This window comes from Papio anubis, chromosome 11 (genome assembly GCF_008728515.1).
Source record: "Papio anubis isolate 15944 chromosome 11, Panubis1.0, whole genome shotgun sequence".
NCBI classification, from domain to species: domain Eukaryota; kingdom Metazoa; phylum Chordata; class Mammalia; order Primates; family Cercopithecidae; genus Papio; species Papio anubis.
This window is the reverse complement of record NC_044986.1, coordinates 109,152,470-109,173,959: the sequence shown is the minus strand read 5'-3', so window position 1 is coordinate 109,173,959 and position 21,490 is coordinate 109,152,470. Positions and strand designations below refer to the sequence as shown.

The window sequence follows — 21,490 nt, the reverse complement described above, 5'->3', positions numbered from 1 at the left end:
CACATTAAGGAAGCCAGGCTGCCATAAGGGAAAAAGAAGTTATTGTGCAGAAAGCAGCAAAAAGAGTGGGGAAGAGAGAGCATGCTGACAGATTCTTGTCCCTGGTTTCCTTTGTTCTAGAAGCCCTTCCTTTGATGAAATGAAAACACCCAGTATCTTTCTTATAAACCCTACTTTGTATCTAAGCTAACTTGAAGATAATTTGCCACTCAAAGAATCTTGATAAATACTTTTTAAAAGTATATCTGTGCATTAAAGAGTTACCACACATTCTTAAATCATTTTAAGAATACATTCAGCTCCTTAGCTAAGTTTCTATTCAGTCTGCAGAAATCTTGAGGTATCAATTCAAGATACACATTTTTAAATTAACCTCAAAGAATTCCCTTATTTTGAAAACGCTGGAATAGAAATATTTCTAATTGGGTATAAATCTACAAGTTGAAAGCATGAAAGACTGAATTTCAATGGCCTTTTCATGTAATTAGAAGCAATATGATGTTGGAAAAAGAGGACAAAAAAGAAATAAATTAAACTCAGATTCATGGCTTGAATATTGCCAAATTATATACCTTAGTTATAACCTCAGTATTTGTCTTTAAGACATCAAAAGCTCCACTGGAACTAAAAAAAATTTAAAGTAGATGAGTTTGAGAATAAAACAATTGTGCATTAGTTACAGAAATATCTTTAGCAACAATATATCAAGTTATAAAACCAAAATCACAGAATGTAGGTAAAAACTGCTGATGCTGGATTGAAATCTTGGTCCCACATTTGATCAAATAGGCTCTATGCATGTGTTCTTTAAGTATTAAAGAGTTAGTTGTTCAGTTGTTGGGCTAATGATATAGTTGATCACAGTGGCAGTTGTCTTAGAAAACAGTGAAAAGGCTGTGAAACATAAAGTGTCACTTATACTTGATTATGTTGACAAATAGTTGATTAAAGGAACTAGTTGAAATACAGAAAGTTCATTCATGAAATGGCAGTTACTTAATCAAACTCGAGATTATGTCAACGAGTTTATCAACGAGATACAATTAAAACTCATTAACAATTTATTAAATGCCTATATTGAACAATAAGGAAGTTTGTTGGGGAAATGCAGAGGAAGTTGAGAAGGGATTTTAGATTTTTTGTAGATGGCAATAGAATATCAACTAACTAAACCAATTATTTAAGACAGTCTGCTCCTTCTCAAAGCCTGATTCAGTAAAATATAAAAGTTATAATATCTGGCAGCTTATTTCATGGATTAAAACATTCTTGTATCCTTTCTAGTAGTTATTTATTTAAGGTAGGATGTTATGCCGTTTCAAATTTTGTCCAAAAGAAATCAAACATGTACATAATATTAGAAGTCGGTAAAATTAGTTAAAGTCTAAGAAAATATCAAAAATTAACACGAACAAAGTAATATGCAAGAAAATGAGATATGTGTGTCACTAGGCATTAAGTACTTTACACACATACATCAAATTCTAAAGTTCTATATATCCCATCACTGCTTTAGGTCAAAAATATCAGCACGATTCTTCAGTGAGAAGGTGCTTGGTAACAGACTAAAGGCATCAGAAAATAATTACATTAAACACTTTCTCATCATTATTGGAAGAGCCAATCGCATGTATAATCAAAATATACACAAAACTCTCATAATTGGGGTGATTTTCTTCTAGGGAGAGAAGGAAACTTAGTTGAGGTTTGGCAAAAGTTCTTCAAGGAGCAAGATGGATATCAAAGTTGAGTTTATGACCAAGAGGCGGCATTCGATCAGACATATGCGAACTTGTGAGGAAGAGAAGCACCCTGAAATTGAACAATACTTTCTCCGTGGACTAGAGTCCACGTCATGGGACCAGGAGCTCCAGTAATTCTTAACTCTATCTTCAACAAGTGACTTGATAGACATTTACTACTGAAATCTCTAAGCTGTAAAACGATTCCCTATAATTTGTTTTATGACTATTTTCCATCCTTCCTAAAAACTTTAAAATATATTCATTGTTTGAAATGGGCAAGGCTCTATGCCATGTAGTAAAATTTAATTTTTTGTTCTATTTTGCTGGGATTTATTACTGAGCAACGTCTAATTCCAAACTTCATCATAGTTCTAAGAACTATGAGAGAATTGAAGGAAAACTAAGGATGAGTAATTCCACAAATAGAATAAATTTGCTGGATTTAGAGTCGGACCACAATTTTTCTCCAAAGTCGGGGAAGGGGGTGGGCAGAGCTACCAAAGAAGACTAGAGATGACGGAAAGCCCTTTGTTTGCAATATTTTCATGTTGTAGATAACATCAAGTATTTTCAGAAAATAGAAATGGGTTCTAGGGGCCAGGTACAGTGGCTCACGCCTGTAATCCCAACACTTTGGGAGGCTGAGGCAGGCAGATTACTTGAGGTCAGGAGTTTGAGACCAGCCTCAATTAGCCTAAAATACAACAATTAGCCGGGCATAGTGGCTGGTGCCTATAATCTCAGCTACTCAGGAGGCTGAGCTATGAGACTTGCTTGAACCCAGGAAGTGGAGGTTGCAGTGAGCCAAGATTGTATGACTGTAGTCCAGCCTGGGCAATAGAGCAAACCTCTGGGAAGGAAGGAAGGAAGAAAGGAAGGAAGGAAGGAAGGAAGGAAGGAAGGAAGGGAGGAAGGGAGGGAGGGAGGGAGGGAGGGAGGGAGGGAGGGAGGGAGGGAGGAAGGAAGGGAGGGAGGGATCTGTCTTGTTAACTTTACTCTGAGTAGCTGGCAGACTGGTCTCCTCTACGGAGGCATGATTCAGAGGAGGGGGAAGCAGGTACTAGCATACAGCTAAGTTCCATTGTGCACAAAGGTCAAACAAATTAAAGCAAATTCGAGCGTAACACAGGCAAACAAGGGATTTCACAGAAATTACACCATCCGCTCTAGTGCTCTGCCAATTGAATAAAATATCAATAGGAAACATTTCAAAAGGACCATCGCCCAATTTTTTCTAAAATAATGTGAAATGCGACCACATTCTGAATTCTTTAGAAACAACTGAGAAAGCAAAGAGAAGAAACAGTAGTTGAGCAATACTAGTTTTCAAAACATTTTAAAGAAAACTGGCAAAACTCATTTATTGTGCTTCTTGATGGGGAAAAAAGTCAAAAAGAAAAATCTAAAACTATTTTTTTTTAACTTTTTTTCTTTAAGCTTTCCATTAGGTATAACCCATAAATTGGGACTTAAGTTAACCAAAGAGAATTTAGGCAAATATTAGGTGTGAATCTGGGCACACTCATCTTGGGGCTTTGAAGCCATCTCTAGAGGACAATGAGCAAAGGCATTTGTCCCTTTGGTGCTTCCATCTCATGTGCTAAGTTCTGCTGCACCCTCCAATACTTGTCAAGAATTACTGGATCTGAGAGAAACTGAGTTTACAGTTTACTGCATGTAGAATTTTTAAATTGAGAATTTCTAAATTCCTCATTATCACCAAGGTGAATTAATGTTACTATCTAATTTTTTTTTTTTTTTTTTCTTGACACGGAGTCTCGCTCTGTCCCCCAGGCTGGAGTGCAGTGGTGCAATCTTGGCTCACCGGAAGCTCCACCTCCTGGGTTCACACCATTCTCCTGCCTCAGCCTTCCGAGTAGCTGGGACTACAGGCGCCCACCACCACGCCCGGCAAATTTTTTGTATTTTGTTTAGTAGAGACGGGGTTTCACCGTGCTAGCCAAGATGATCTCCATCTCCTGACCTCATGAGCCGCCCACCTTGGCCTCCCAAAGTGTTGGGATTACAGGCGTGAGCCACTGTGCCTGGCCTACTATCTAATTTTAATGAAAGAATGATCAGGTTTAGAAGGCACTGGCTTGCTTCAGTTTGCCTCATGAAGTGCTTTATCTGTGAAGAAAACTGGATCTATAATTTTTTTTTTTTTTTTAGCAGATTGAGGGCATCTAGTTGGCTAAATGAATAACGAGAACATAAAAGTTTATTTTTGGACTGTTTAATATTTGGGAAAATAAAATAAGCATTTATTTAATAATACCAGACTCCAAAATAAGGACAAACATCAATACTCTGTAGTTCATGGAATGTCTAGTATTGGAAATGTAATGAGAAAGTTAGAGAAATTTAGACCAACATTAAACTTGGAGCAACTTACTTTGTGGTAAGCGGAAAGTAGGTCACTGAGCCTTTGTAACCTAAGAGTAGCGTGTGGTTCAACAATCTGTATTTTTCCCTTCATAATAAAACCTTCCCTAAGCAGTTGTCAATGTTTAGTAGATGCCGTACAGGGACAAGTGTGTTTCCTCACAGTATTTTGTAGCCTGGGATATCACATCTTTTCCTTGCCAATTCCACCTTTTGTGCTAATGGTCCACCAAGATGACAGATCTAGAACCTTCATCACCACCTAAGTCAACACTGGCTCTGCTGGGATCCTGGGCTCAGAAATGCTTAGCCATTTGAACAGAGTCTCTCAGAAACAGTTCCAAGCGCCTATAGCAGCTAGAAAGGCCAAGGATCCTTCAATAAAGCTATGACCTTCCCTGAGAGCAATTCTCAGTTTCATCACAATATATTGCACATGAATCCCTCAGGCTCACTTTAGAAGGGCTGGGGAAAAGTTACTTTTACTGTAGCTAGCGAATCTCTAGCTTGGTGATGGTATTCATTAAATGTCAGCATTGGTATGGTTAAGGATAAGAACCTAATTATAAAATAAATTTGATTAATGCCACCCTTTTGGGGAATCATCGTAATTCGATGAATCTATAGCCAGAAATTACTCAGGCAGCAGTTTGAAAATGCTGAACACTTAAACACTGGAAATGTCACAAGGCATTGTCATAAGGATATCATCTTAGAAAAGAATCAGTCTTCAACTGGGTGAGGATTGGCAAATCCACTAGTGGAAGCAGAAATCAATCTAATATTATCTGATTTTCAGAACTACTATTATACATATATACATATATACATATACATATATATATTAGACACACACATATATATAGCAAAGTGCTCTATATATATAAGTAAGTATCAGAAATGAAGCTGAAGTAATTTGCACAAAGCCACTTGAATAGCAGTAAGTGGCTGACTTGTCATTAAGATCCATCCTAAATGCTGTGCTCACTTTCCCTGTACTACAGTGAAATATTCCAGGGTTGCTCCCCTTTATCTCACCTGATCAACTGAGCTCAGGGAGCTGCCTCAGGTCACTATAGAGTCTCTTATAATAATACATATATCACTGGTATCAGCAGTGCTTTCTGTGGCTTTATAGTATAATTGCTAGAGTCTCCTTTCTTAGTCTGAATGATATGGTCTTGTGAGATGCACTGTTTATTTAACTTAACAAGCACAAACACAAAATCCAAGCCACATGTTGTTCCCCTGCTATTAAAATAATTGTCCTCAATTATAAAAATAACATAAAAGCTATAAAGAATAAGCATCTCGAATAAATCTGTCACACAGTGGTGACAACTCTCAATGTACTGGTTTAATAGCCTTATAGATTTTATTCACACACATGTTATTTTAAAAAGAAAAGTGGATCATCCTATACAAACTATTTTACCCTCCCTCAAGCCTTCATATATCATGGGCATCTTTTTATGGTACTGGGATTTTGTGCTAGCAAATGCTGAAAAGATGCCATTTTACTTTATATTCTGTTTTTACAGTGACATACATTGATTTATACTTGGCATTGTTTTAAGCAAACACATGTGCCAAAAATTACAACTGCAGAGATATAGGAAAAGGCAGTGAGGTCATAGGAAAAAGGATTAAGTGAGAAAGGTTTTGTTAAATTTATCCATTTATGAGTTCTGACATGTCATTTTTATAAACCATAGATTTTCCAGATGTTGAATGCTATAGAACATTTTGCAAAGTGTAACTTTTCACTGCCATGAGACACTGGCCTAAGAGTAAGAAATTTCAAATATACTGAGGCAGCTTGACAAATCTGCAGATAAATTGTGGTTTAGAAATAGAAAGTTGATATGTAAAAAAAAATTAATATGGTTATGAGTGGTTGAAATTACCCGTCTATTTGAAGGGATTTCCTTTCCACTGTGTCAAAGCCTCCATTAAACACCAAGTTGTGTCTATTGTCAGTCAAAGCCCAGCCCAAATCAGCATCTCCACTGTTCCCTCTGCCAACAGCCCATTCCCTAGAACGGGAGAATGAACACAGAGGGGCGCTAGTGGTCGGGAGCTCAGGCACTGAGGAGTGAGGACTGAGAAGATGAAGATGACCGAGATGAAGCAGAAGAAAGAACACCCCATGGTAATATTTAATAAAAGCAGGGCACATATATTAATTTTTTTTTTGAGACAGAGTTTTGCTCTTGTTGCCCAGGCTGGAGTGCAATGGCACGATCTTGGCTCACCGCAACCTCTGCCTCCCGGGTTCAAGCAATTCTCCTGCCTCAGCCTCCTGAGTAGCTGGGATTACAGGCATGTGCCACCACGCCCGGCTAATTTTATATTTTTAATAGAGACAGGTTTTCTCCACGTTGGTCAGGCTGGTCTTGAACTCCTGACCTCAGGTGATCCGTCCACCTCAGCCTCCCAAAGTGCTGGGATTACAGACGTGAGCCACCGCACCCAGCCTATATTAATTTTATTAATTCACTCATTCATTCAATATTTATTGAACACCTATGTTGACTCAACAAGACAGTTTCTCTCACTGGTTTGGTTAATAGTGTGTGCACGAATGTGGGTGCGTGTGTGCACATGTATGTGTATAAACTTTAAACGCAAATGAATAAATTAAAAGCTATGTTAACAAGAAACGTTTCAGACTTATTTTCTTTAAGCAATTTATGCAATACTTGTGTTCCTAAAGTCCTTTCATTATATATTTTTTTACTTCTGGATGGAATACGTAGAATAATACTTGTGTTTTAAAAATTGGATGAAATTTTAATCATGTTTACATGAAATCTACTCTAACGTATTTTCAATACTTTCTTTAAATGGTGAGTTTTAGATTTCTGCCTCTACTTACTCCTCACTCATTTTTGAAGAATCAGTTAGAGTTTACTTAAGAATAAACTTATCTTCCATGGCTATTATCAAAAGACAAGAGATAAGTTTTGGCAAGGATGTGGAGAAAAGGGAACTTTTCCTTATACACTCTTGATAGGAATGTAAATTAGTGCAGCCATTATGGAAATATGCATGGCAGTTTTCCAAAACATTAAAAATAGAACTACCATATGATCTGGCAAGTTCACTTCTGGGCATAGATCCAAAGGAAATCAAATCAGTGTGTCAAAGAGATTATCTGTACTGTCGTGTTCATTGCAGCATGATTCATAATGGCCAAGAAATGGAATCGACCTGAGTGTCCATCAATGAATGAATGGATAAAGAAAATGTAGTAGATATGCACAATGGAATACTCTTTGGCCTTAAAAAAGAAAGAAATCTTGTCATTTGTGACAACATGGATGAACCTGGAGGACATTATGCTAAGTGAAACAAGCTACACATAGAAAGGCAAATATTACATGATCTCACTAGCATGAGGAATCTAAAAATGTAGAACTCATAGAAGCAGAGAGTAGAATGATGGTTACCAGAGGTTGGGAAGGTATGTGGGAGTGGAGATTTAGGATATGCTGGTCACAGGATACAAACTTTCAGCCAGGAGGAATAAGTTCAGGAGATCTACTGTACAACATGGTGCCCATAGCTAATAACAAGGTTGAACACCTGAAATACTTAAGTACTTGCTGAATACTTAAAAACTGCTAAGAGAGATTTTAAATGCTCTCACCACAAAAAGTGGTAAATGAGTGAGTAGACATGCTCATTAACTGGATTTAGCCACTCCACAACATGTACATATGTCAAAACATGTTGTACGCCATAAATATAAAATTTTTGTTTGTCAATGAAACATAATTTTTTTAAAAGAATAAACTTACCTTCTAAGTGGAAAGACACAAAAGTCAAGAGGACCACTGACGGAGGATTAGCCTCTATGACATAGATGCAATTCATGTTGTTGTCATATTGTTTTGGGTAATTTGGAGAAATGATGTAACCTGAAAGGCCAGTGAAATTACTTCCGCATCCTATGTGGGAACAAAACGTCATCATCAGACCATTTTTTTTTTCATGTATCTATTTTGTCAGTGAAGGAAAGATGCATGTTCCTAAATTCTCTAGAGACATCGTTCCCTGAGATAGTCCAAATAGAAGAAGCAAGAACGAAGAGAATAAAGCTCTGATTTAAAAACATACATATGTGCATAACAAGAACATTATATATTTTTAGAAAAAGCTGCAGAGTTTTATGGGCTGAGTCTTAGAAATAGTATCACAAATCTATTGCAACCGCCTTAATATCAAGGTATTAAGAAAGGATAAATGAGCAAAGATCGAATATGGTTCATGTAGATAAAGAAATAAAACTGATAAAAAATGATTTGCACTTGATTAGTACTTTACACAATTAATGTTTTTAAAATGTCTTATTATTAGAAAACTGCTCTTTTCATTACCATTGTAATCTAGCCAAAACAATGGTTGCTTTTTAAAACTAGCTGGATTTATTAATCTCAACTCTTATCAAATTCTTACATGCATCCCTGGTTTTCGAAACAAAAAGAAATATCTTTTCAGCACTAAAATGATTTGTTTTCATATAACCATTGACTAGTTAATCCACTTCACTCTCTGATCTATCAAGCATGAAAATATCTGTATTCTTTTAAATTGACATTAAAACACATACAAGTACACACATGTACACTTACACAGTGGACCACCTGCAGACCTAAGATTTAGTCTGGGGTTGTCTTTCAGTACTTCCTTTCCAGCACTCTCTGATTCAGTCTGAAACACCTGTCTATTGTATTATTTCCTCTAATTCCTTTCCTCAAACTTTTCCCCAAACAGTGGTTTGCTACGAGTCAGCTACACTTGATTTAACTCAGCCAACAGACACACACCCTTGCTTCTCTGATTTGAAAACTGCTACATTTCCCACAAATCTAATAGTGTACAGTAGCTAGAAAAGTAGATCCATCCTTCCCAACCAAAATTAGGAAGGAACAGTCCCAAAGAAACTGGCTCCCATAGTTGACTGAGCATGAAAACCCTCTGGACTAGAGTTAAAACATGCAAGACCGGCCGGGAACGGTGGCTCACGCCAGCTTTGGGAGGCCGAGGAGGGCAGTTCACGAGGTCAAGAAATCGAGACCATCCTGGCCAACATGGTGAAACCCCGTTTCTACTAAAAATACAAAAAAAAAAAAAAATTAGCTGGGCATGGTGGTGCAAGCCTGTAGTCCCAGCTACTCGGGAGGCTAAGGCAGGAGAGTTGCTTGAACCCAGGAGGTAGAGGTTGCGGTGAGCCGAGATTGCACCACTGCACTGCAGCCTGGTGACAGAGTGAGACTCCGTCTCAAAAAAAAAAAAAAAAAAAACACACAAGACATTGCTTATGGAAATTCTGAATTCAGACAGGCCTGGGGTGAGGCTCAGGAATCTGCATGTGTTTCAAGCCCCCCAGAGGATTTTGCAGTCAAGGTGTCACAGACCAGCCACACTTGGTTGTTTGCTAACTAACTAGCCACCTGTGCTTCTGCCCAATATCAGCCCACTCTGGGTGCCAGGCTTATTTCTAGACGTTGGTTAGTGCCTCTCATGGCTTTTATATCACTTCTCAATTCGGTTCTGTTCTCGTTGATATTTGGAAGAGAGGTGTCTTCTCAGGATTCGGTGACTCATCCTCCCCGTAGACCCCCACGTTCATCCCCTAGACGCCCAGGTTTAGCCAACCCTGCCGGCCTGCGACAACCACACCCCCTCAAAGACCTCTGGGTTTGGTTCTTAGGGTTACTTACGGCTAACAAAGGACGCAGAGAAGCCCTGAGCTGGCGTCTCCTGAGACTGGAAGACGGCAGTGAATGTGTTACTCGGTGTGATGATGGGACCCGGAGCCACGTTCCCACAGCCGGTGGCTAGCAGGGCTTTGTCGACCTCCTCAGGGCCTGCCCACACCTAGCAGGGACGTACACAGAACTTTAATGCTCGAGGGTTTCCCATCAATATTTTAATGTACTTAGGTTTCAAAATAATGGCACTCACACGTATACAGAACTAAGCATAACAGTAAACAAAACACGGACAAATCTGCAGTATTTTCTTTTGAGAATAATTTTTTTAAGTTGCTTTTAAAATAGCATGTCCCGTTCTTGACTTCTCTAAGGCGATGGCGTTCCTTTTTGCATAGCTGGGTGGTGATTTTTTAAAAATCCAGCTTCCTGGATCACTGTTTGGTTTCCTCCTAACTTCTAGTTGCCTTGACCTAGCCGAGCTTCCCGGGTGCTGAGGGAGACGGAGCGGCCAGGTGGAACTCAGTACTGCTCCTGGGAAGATAGCAAATTGTAGTCGCAGCTGGACAACGCCACCAAGCAAGAGGCACATTGTGGTGCATGAAGAAAGTGGGCATGAATTCCAAGTACACGTATAATCAGCATGAACTGGAATAAATCAGAGCACTTCTTGGCTGCGTGGAATTGTAAGGTCCATTTCAATGAAAGGCTGACATCCAGTCAGTGTGTGCTATTCACCAAAGATTGGGTTGGCAACTCCCAAGTAGACCTGGGCTGTCACTTAATTGGTCTGGCCGCCTCGAATGACCGAATGTGTATACTCATGCAAAAAAACAGTTGCTGGGAAATACATGGTGAGCACCAAAATTCCAAATCAAACCAATTCCTATCAGTCCAGGGAAAAACAGAGACATTAACCACAGAACCATAAATTTACATGCAAAATTCCAGCTATAAACAAGGCATTACGGTGAAGCTGTTGAGCATATCCAATTGGTGGCTTTACCTAACTGGGGGAGGTGAGCCTGCCCCGAGGGAACCCCGATGTCAGGAAGGGCCATGGCTAGTTCAGAGAACAGAGAGAAAACCAAGGGGGAAGCGGTGAGGAGGGCTGCAGAAGGGGCTGCAGGGCACGTTAGAGACTCGGGCCACTGTCCTGAATACAGCAAGGAGCCACCAGTAAGCTTGGTTTTTGGAAAACATTACAATTCGGAAAATAGGAGTCAGAAAGGATGCCGGAAAACAGTCAGGTAGGTTTTGCCCTAGTTCAGGTGGATGATCATGGTTTCTACAATATTGAGTCACGTGAATATACATAACTTGGGGGAAAGAAACATTAAACATATTAACTAGAGAAGCTCGTCCTAGTTCAGAGGTCTCAACCAGGAGCAATATTGGGACCTCTGGCAAGGTTTGGAGGCATTTTTCTATGGTGTGGTGGGTAGAATCTAGTGGGCGGGGCCAGGACTATCGCTAAGCATCCTATAGTGCACAGGACAACCTCTCTCCCAACAGAGAATTATTTCAATCAAGGATGTAATTGAATGTGTATTAATCTTACTTGATTATTCAACATTTTATTTGATTGGAATGATACAGAATTACTCATTCCAAATACATCTTTTTTCAAGGATATGCCTTACCCAGAGCTATTGCTTTATTAAACATCAAGTCATTAAAAACATTTCTACTGGGAAATCAGTCCATAGGAAGAGATGTGAAATAGCACTGATTCATAGCATTGGTTTAATAATTCTCAGCTCCTTAAAGCCATACCATTTCAATTGATTTTTAAGCACTGGGTATCCAGCTGTTAGTCATCCTACTGAAGACAAATTATATTAGCCATTTATTAGATAAGGGAGATGCCTGGCGCTGGACCTACTGAGAACAAAAGTGCAGATATTCTGCCAAATGCCTAAGATCAATAAAAATGTCAGGGAAAAAATGCACATCCTCAATTTTACTTAATGACCTCTAATTAGATTTCCCCCAATCAACTATCCAAGGAAACAGTATATGGCAGTTTTTTATCCACATTTCATAAAATTATAAACATAATTTTTAAGAGATAATCTGTATATATATATATATATATTTTGAGACACGGTCTCACTGTCACTCAGGCTGGAGTGCAGTGGCACGATCACAGCTCACTGCAGCCTCGACTTTCTGGGCTCAGGTAATCTTCCCACCTCAGCCTCCCAAGTAACTGGGGCTACAGGTGCATGCAACCATGCCTGGCTAGTTTTTTTACTTTTTTGTAGAGATGGGGTTGTACCATGTTGCCCAGGCTGGTCTCAAACTCCTGGACTCAAGTGATCTGCCTGCCTTGGTCTCCCAAAGTGCTGGGGTTACAGGCATAAGCCACCATGCCTGGGCCATATACTATATTTTTACAAACATTACTAAACAGGCAAAGTAAGAAGGGCTGAAACTTAATAAAGAACCTCAAGTTCTTTAATGAAGGAATCCAAGAATGCTTAAGTGCTTATACTTTTCTGAAGTCATTAATTATAGATCCGACATCTCTACCTTTTGGCCCAGGAACGTAAGTTTAATAATAATGATGATAATGTTGACAATGATGGTAAAGAGTTATTCAATATTCATTTCTGCCTTGCCTATCAAGAACTCATTTCATTGGCTATATGACAGAGGACTCATCAAAACTATATTGAACCTACAAAATGTTACTTAATTGTCATCACGTCAAAAACTTCCTGATTTTTCTTAGTGTTCTATACAATTCAGTCAGGTTGTAGGTTATATTTTATCATTCAAGTATTTTTTAAACAAATGTTTACTGACATAATTGCAGATTCACATACATTTGTAAGATATAATACACAGAAATTCCTTGTACACATTTCTGAGCTCCCCAAACACTGACATCTTGCAAAACTGTAGTATACTATCACAACTAGGTTACTGGCATTGATAAAACTCACCAATCTTACTCAATTTCCTAGTTTTACTTGAACTCGTGTGTGTGTGTGTGTATTAAGTTATATACAAGTTGCACACAACTGCATTCAAGATACTGAAATTCCAACACCACAAGAACCCTTAAGTTGCTCTTGTTATTTATAACCACACACAATTTACTCCTACATTTTCTTCCCTCTAACCTCTGCCTCTGTGTTTTCCATTTCTAAAATACTATCATTTCAAAATATTATATAAACGGAACAGCAGAGTATGTAACCTTTGGAGATTGCCTTTTTTCACTTTCCATAATCCCCCGGTGATTTGTCCAAATTGTTAATCTATGAATAGTTTGTTTTTATTCAGGAATTACATTCCATGGTAAGCAAGTACCATAATTTGTTTAACCATTCACCTGTTGAAAGCCTTAGTGCTGGTTTCAACTATTACAAATAAAGGTGCTATTTATATAGACTCATACACAAGTTTTTGTGTAAACATAGTTTTCATTTCTCTGGGATAAATGCCCAGAGTGCAATTGGTAAACATTATGCAATTGGTAAATATTGATCTTCCAATAGGTGTGTAGTGATAGCTCAATGTGGTTTTAATTCATACTTCTCCAGAAGTTAATGATGTTGAATATCTTTTCTGGTATTTATCATCTGTATAATCTCTTTGGTGGAATATCTGTCCATGTCTTTTGCCCATATTCTAATAGGATTGTTTGTATTTTACTCTTGAGTTTGAGAGTTCTTTATATATTCTACATAGTAGTACATTGCCTATGTGAAGAAAATGAACAGACCGGCTACAGACTGGATGAAAATATTTCACATGGCATAATTTAAATGAGGTAAAATTCATCATTTTCTTTTCTCTTACGAATCATTCTTTTGTTGTTTCATCTAAGACCTCTTTACCTATCTCCAGGTCCTGAAGACATCTACTATTTTTTTTCTCTGAAACTTTTATATTTTACTTTTCAGTCTATCATCTATTTTGAGTGAGGTTTTCTACAAAATGTGAGGTTTAGGTTGAGATTCATATTTTTTGCCTGTGGATGTTCAATTGCTGTAGTACCATTTGTTGAAAAGACTATTCTCCCTACATTGGAATGTTTTTGCACCTGTCAAAAATCAATTGAGCATGTTTGTGTGAGTGTATTTCTAGGTTCTCTATTTTCATCTGGGTTTTCAGCCAATACCATATTGTCTTGATTACTGTAACTAAGATAAGTAAGCCTAGGTAAATAGTAAGGTAGAGTTCTTCCTCCCATTTTATTCTTCTTTTCCACGATTCTTTTAGCCATTGAAGGGTCTGTGCCTTCCATATAAGTTGTGGAAAAAGTTGTCTATGTCTACAAAAGACTTTGGAGAAATTTTGATAGGAATTGCATTAAACCTATCCATCATTTTGAGGAGAAGGGACGTCTTTACTATGTTGAGTCTTCCAATTCATAACTATAATTGTCTCTTTCATTTAGGTCTATGCCAGCATTTCATTATTTTTAGCACCCAGATCCTGCACACATTTGTTTGGGGCTTACTTGGCAATGAGACCATTTCTACATCTACACTGATCCACCTGACCCTTACCAGGCATTCCCATGGGAAAGAATGGACGATTAAGGGAGACAGAGCTTTCTCCTGTTTGGCCTCTTATACCACAGCAGAAAATGATGAAAGACATGGCTGTTACTTACATTTTGGCCTGTTGTTTTAATTAGCTACTCCAGCACTTGGCAGTTCACTTCTCTCCAGCTCAGCTCAGTGCTTAACAAGATATTCTTTCTGTTACTGTTTTTTTTTTTTTCAGTTCAGTTTTAATATAGTCAAAGAACACACTCTGTATTTCAATCCCTTGACTTGGTTGAGGTTTTTTGATGTCTCAGGATATGATCTACCTTGGAATGTTACAAGAGTTCCTAAAAAATTGTGTATTCTGATGTTGCTGTGTGGTGTATTTTATACACACACACACACACATACACACATATGTCAATCAGATCCTATTGATTGATGGTTTTGTACAGTTCTTCTATATCCTTGTCAATTATTTGTCTAGTCGTTTATCAGTTACTCAGAGGAGAGTGTTGAAGTCCTCAGCTATAACTGAAGATTTGTCTACTTCCCTTCTTAGCTCTATCGGTTATTGCTTTATGTATTTTGTGCCTCTGTTGTTTGGTGCATACACATTTAGGATCATTATGTCTTCCTGGTGGATTGATCCTTTCATCATTATGTAAGATTCCTCTTTTTCTGTTGTAATTTTCTATACTCTAAAGTCTACTTCATCAGATATAAATATATCCACTCCTGCTTTTTTTGGTTAACCTTTGCATGGCATCCTTTTCCATCCTTTTACTTTTCATGTACCTATGTGGTTGAATTTGAAATCAGTTTATTATCACTTAGGTCATGTTTTGGATTGGTAACCTGTATTGTGATTCGTCTAACTAAACCATTTACAATTAAAATGCTGAGATATATATATATATATAAATTCTATGTCTACATTTAATTATATGTTTTTTATTTACTTTATCTGCTTTTTGGTCCTCTATTTCTCTTTTCTTGACTTCTTGGGGATTCCATTTTGATTGATATTAGCATTTTTCTGTACAACTCTTCATACAGTTTTGGTAGTAGCTGTTCTGGGTGTGACAATATGCCTACGTGATTATAGTAGTCTACCAGCATCCACCTCTGACCACTTGTGGAAATGTGATTTCCATTTAGATCCCCTTTCAACTTTTCCATATCATTATATTGAGTATCAGAGGGCATTATAATTTCTTGTTTTATTAAATATGATTCACAAGCTTTATGAGGAAAAGGATATTCTATTGTATGTATACATATTTTTCTTTTTCCACATTCCTTTTTGTTTTCTCATGCTCCAAGATTCTTTAATAATTTCATTTTTGTTTGAAGAAATTCTGTTTGCCCATCTTTAATGGCAGGTCTCCTAGTAATAATTTTGTTTAGTTGTCCTTCATATGAGAAGCTTTTATTTCCTCTTTACTCCTGAAAGATAGTTTTCCAGATATAAAATGTATGGTTGACAATTCCTTTGTTTCAGCACTTGAAGAATATAGTGTCAATTCCTCATGGCCTCCATGGTTTCAGATGAGAAATCTGCTTTTATTCTAACTGGTCTTCCTCTCTAGGTAATGTTCCAGTTCTCTCTGACTGCTTTCAAGACTTTTTGTTTACCTTCAGTGTCCAGCAGTTTAATTAAGATAGGTCTGAACTTAAATTCCTTTGTGTTTATCTTGGTTTAGCTTCACTCAGCTTCTTGAACCTATAGGTGTGTTTCTTTTGCCAAATTTGGGAAAGTTTACAGCCACTAGTTCTTTGACTGTTCTTTCAGCTACACTCTCTCCTCTCCCTTCGAGAGAATGTTGAATCTTTTGTTATTGTCCATGAGTCCCTAAGTCTGTGTTGATCTAGTTTGTTTGTTTTTTCAGTCTATTTTCTCTTTGTTGTGCAGATTGGGTGAATTCTATTGTTCTATCCTCAGGTTCACTGATTCTATTCTCTGTCATCTCCATGCTACTCTTGAGCCTATTCAGCATATTCTTTATGTATGTTATTGTATTTTTCAGTTCTATAATTGCTATTTGGTTCTTTATTGCAACCACTATTTCTTTGCTGATATTTTCTATTTGTTTCAAAAGAACTCGTCAGTGATTGTTGAAGCATGTTTATGGAAGCTACTTCAACATCCTTGTCATATATTTCAACATCTGATTTATCTCACTGTTGACATCACTTGATTCTTTTCTCTTTCAAGTTGTGATGTTCTTGATTCCTGATACAATGTATTCTTTCTGATTGTATCCTGGACATGTTATTTATTATTTTAGGACACTTTAGGTCCTATTCAAATCTTTTATTTTAGCAGGCTGTCACCCTGTTTATGTTTACCACGTGGCCTTACATACTCTGTGGTGGAATTTTGGTCGCTTGGTTTACATGGTGCTACTAGGGCTCTCACTAGCTTTTGCTGGTGCTACCTGAGGGGCTCTGTGTGTTTCTCAGTTGGAGGCAAAGGGTATAGTAATTTTCCCCTACTAATGCCCCCTGGGTACCTCAATGTCTCTGGGTGGAAGAGGAGCATGTCTGGCCTGTGGGGACAAAGAGGCTTCCAGACTGGGCCGCTTTCTGTGACTGCAGCCCCACCTGCCCTGGTGTCTCTGGGTGGGTGAAGAGAATCTCAGGTTTACAGGTGTTAAGTGGCTTCCTGCAGGGGCTGCTTGCTGAAGCTGGGTCCCTTTACTGGTTCCTCCCACCCACACAGATGCTTGGCAGAAACAAGCATCTTAGGCCCATTAGGAGAAGACAAGTGATTCCCATATGGCAACTTATTTTTGGCAGTGTTCCTAATCCATCCCACTCGCCAGCAGCACTGGGCTTTCCCGATGTTGTCAGAGGGACCCCCATTCCATCCAGAGGATGAATGAGCCTAGGTCATCTTCCATATTCCAGTTTTACAACTGGAGAACTTGAAAGTTTTACTTAAGTCTGAATACTTGATATTGATTCATTTCATGAGAAGAGAGTTCATTTAGTTCATGGAAAAAGCAATTAAGAAAAGTATATATTAAATGTATTTTATTATATACATATGTTATATACATATGAGATTTCCATTTAAACAGTAAGCATGGGTCAATGAGATATACATCATCATTTGAGAGCTGATATGAAGTAATAACACTGACAATAAAAGTCACTTTGACTCATTAAGTGATTTTATATTCCAAGTACTTAGCACTACTTATGTTATTACATCGTACTACCTCCAATGCTTAAAATAGCCCTACTAAACAAGGAATCGTGCTCTTCATTTTACAGTTGAATAACTTAAAGGCCAATTGTTTAAGTAGCTCAGAGAAGAACATGCAGGTGGTAGGTATGAGAGACATGAATGGAGGGGCACAGCCTTTTAGAGATGCAAAATAGATGCATTGGAAGATGCAAAATAGAACAAATGAAAAGAATTTTTAAGACAGTCATCATAGTCACAAGTCAGTGGAAAGCGACAAGCCACTGCCACACGAGCAGTATTTATAACTTTAGATTTCGAAAGAGCCTTGCTCTCCTGATGCCCCATTCCCATCATTTTTACACGGGTTTCTGATGGTTTTTTCAGCCTGTGGGCTCTTAAGGCCCAAGGTGAAGGCTGGCATTAGCTGCTGCTTCAACATTTCATAATTTTTGTGGCATGCTTTAAATTTTGCCTGTGGCAGTACCCTACATTATAAAGGGCATTTTCCCTTTAGGATCTATTGGAAAATAAGAAAGAAAAGAAACGTTAACTCCTAACAGTTGACGTTTCTCACTTTCTCACTTTTCATCCAAGGAATCCAGGCAGCAAAATGTTCTTACTTTGAGAGACAATGAATCATTCCTAGCTTAAACACTAATGTTCACCAAACCAACTTGGCTCCAATTAAATGAACAAGTGTACTAACCTTCACGAAGCTATTCTGACATTGTCCATCACCGCTGGGGATTAGGAAGTTGTTGTCAAAGCTCAGCTCCAAGTGTTTACTTTTGTGAGTAATGACCGTCCAGGAACATCTGCTGTTTTCAGGAAAATTCTGAGGCCAGTGAGGGGATCTGATTGTACCATTATCGGAATGAAATATTCCACCACAACCTGAAATATTCCCATGTAAAAAGCCATCAATCTGCAAGGAATGTAATTTTGGAAACTCAAGACTTCTACAGAAGGAACATTTCTAAATGTGAGATTTCAGTTCATCATTTTTTACAAGTGATCATCTTCCAGTCAGGTGCACAGCAAGCTCTCTCCATAAATGGAAAGGTGAGTTAAATTGAGAGAAAATTTCAGCTGTTACAGTTGTGTTACAATGATATTAAACTCAACCGAGAACACTAATCCTTGCCATAAAGAGGATACATTTCCAACCTGTCTTCAAACAAGAGCTGTATTTTTATTCTCTTTGAGGCTATGCAGTATATGTAACCTGGCAATGCAGTTTTGTATTTTATTACCATTAACACATGAGAATACTACCCTACAGTCCATTTGCAACTTTACTCTAACTCTAACTAGAGAAAGTGATTTTGAATTGGGGAAAATTATTTTATTAACCAATCTGGCTCATTCATATTGAAACTGACTGATGGATCAAAATTAATTACGTGGATTCAAAGGAAGAAAAATCTAGAATTTTCATACTTTTAACACATGTACTTAAGAGATGGCAAAGAAAAATATGAACTGAAAACAAAATGAAGTTAAAGAGGTATTCTCTGAATCTTTTGCTGTGAAACCCTTGGAAATCAGGGATTCACCTAAAACTCCCTTCTGACTTCAGCAACAGCCAGTGGTTGTTAATGAGGGAAAGTCTGACTCAGTCTACAAAGAGCTTCATAATAACTGTGACTCTACCAGAAAGAATTGTCTTGTGTGATATTCAAGATTTCCGGAAACCCGTAATAAAGTATCTGATACAAGTCCTTGTATTTTCTAAGAATTTTCACAATGTTTATACTTTCTATGCACAAAAACTATTCTTCTAGAATGAAATCTGTCATATTTTGACTCAGTACCCATTCACTATAGAATTTGTTCTAAATTACGAATCTCATCTTGTCACCTTGCTTTTCAAAACTCTTCAATAGTTTCCCATTGTTCAAGGGATAACATATAAACCAAGGCTCTTTATGTTGTGGACTTATTTTTCTGCCCTCAGCTCACCACCACTCAGCGTTCTGCTTCTAGGCTCCAGATAATATCAAGCACTTGGGATTCCAACTCATCTTTCTATTACTTGAGATTCGCGGTTGTGCCATACCCTTTTGCCGATGAAGGCAGCATCAGGAAGTGTTGAGATCAAAGTTTCTGGACTCAACTGCCTTTATTCAAATCCTGACTACCAATTATCAGCTATGTATCTGGGGAAATGATGAACCTATGCTTCCTCAGTCTCTGCCTATGCAAAATAGAGACGCCAGGTATTGACATTGTGTTATCCCACCAGGGTTGCTACATGACATGACATGTGCAAATATTTAGAATTAAGTCTGATGTAAAGTAGGTACAAAATGTACATGAGTTCATAATACACATCACTAAAAAAAAATCAAATGCAGCAAACGTTTCTTTTACCTAAAGTTTGTGTGTTCCACGTAGCATAAAATCCACCACCTTGCAATGAATGGTCTGAGTTAAAAGTCACGACCAGCTGATTGGAACCTGACTGTATTGTCCTAGGGTTTGAATTTCCACAGTATTGTCCTATGATGGGTGATTCAGGGGACCCACCATTCCTCACAGTGACGGAGTCCCAAGCACAAGTGGTATGGGGTTCAATATCAAAGTCACTAAATGTGAGCTGCAGGAGAAAAAAGAAATGAGCTTTCAGTGAGCTTTTATCAACCTTGATGTAGATAAGGCCCTTACAAATCCTTTTATTTTCTTTTAATTTTTATAATTTTGTATTTTTGTCTCTTATTTAATTCTCCCTTCCCCTCTACTCATTTTCCTTATTGAAGGTTCTCTTGGAAAACTTGAGAAAAGACATTTCCCTAGTTTGGGATGGCAACTCATATTAAGAAAATGAATACACTTCTCTCTAAGATGTAGAATTATCTTCTATGTATATCTTTCCCTATGCTTAAAAAAGAGATTTCACTCTTCATTAATTATAGATGCCAACGTAGGTGCTCTAGTGAGAGAATGTTAGGGAAAAACAGTGATCTCCTTGTAGAATCAAAGCCTTCTCTAATCACTTGCTTACTAAAAGAGCTCCATTTCCATGCACGACAGGCTATTGTGGTTCTATGGTCTCAGAAGCATTTCACCCAGTCATTAGCACTCACAGTGATGGTGTGCCCCTGTGGGGCCTCCAACAGCCAAGAGCAGTGGGTCAGGCTGTCATAAGCATTTGGATAGTTGGGGCTTGTGATCACTCCACTCTCGCCTATCTGTATCCCGCCACAATCTGAAATGAGATTCGTAACCCTCTCAATCACACAGAAGTAAAAACAAGAACCTGTAAAGCCAAAGTAAGTGGTAATCATAGCCATCAGATATTGTGATTAGAAACATAATCAGGCCAGGCATGGTGGCTCATGCCTATAATACCAGCACTTTGGGAGGCCGAAGTGGGCAAATCACCTGAGGTCAGGAGCTCAAGACCAGCCTGGCCAACATGGTGAAACCCCATCTCAACTAAAAATACAAAAATTAGCTGGGCATGGTGGCATCTGCCTGTAGTCCCAGGTATTCAGGAGGCTGAGGCAGGAGAATCGCTTGAACCAGAAGGTGGAGGCTGTAGTGAGCCGAGATCATGCCATTGCACTCCCGTCAGGGCGACAGAACAAGACTCCATCTCAAAAGAAAGAAACCATACACACACACACACACACACACACACCACACGTATATATATTTTGTATATTTTTTGTATATGTATATTTTATGTATATATATGTGTGTGTATATGTATAAAATAAACGAAATTAAATAGAAGAAAAGTAAATTTGGGTAGAAGTTTAGGAATAACAAAATTCCATACAGTATTAGCATAAAAAATTGAAAATTGAAAAACAAATACATTTCTGAAGCATAACATGGTCTGACGTTCAATAAAAATAATACTGCTTACTGAAACCTGACTCTTTTCTTTGAATGTGATGAAGGCAAGTCAACTGGCAAGATGGTTGAGTG

The 21,490-nt window shown here is 38.0% G+C and overlaps 1 protein-coding gene across 1 annotated transcript in view; it reads right to left on the bottom strand.

The window, feature by feature from the left end:
* The window catches only part of CUBN (cubilin), a 308,229-nt gene that overhangs the window by 55,032 nt on the left and 231,707 nt on the right, over positions 1-21,490 (bottom strand). Inside the window, 5 exon segments of the mRNA XM_031652472.1 lie at positions 7,934-8,083; positions 9,860-10,016; positions 18,261-18,448; positions 19,928-20,153; positions 20,641-20,762. Of these exon segments, the coding sequence (XP_031508332.1) occupies positions 7,934-8,083; positions 9,860-10,016; positions 18,261-18,448; positions 19,928-20,153; positions 20,641-20,762 (843 nt within the window).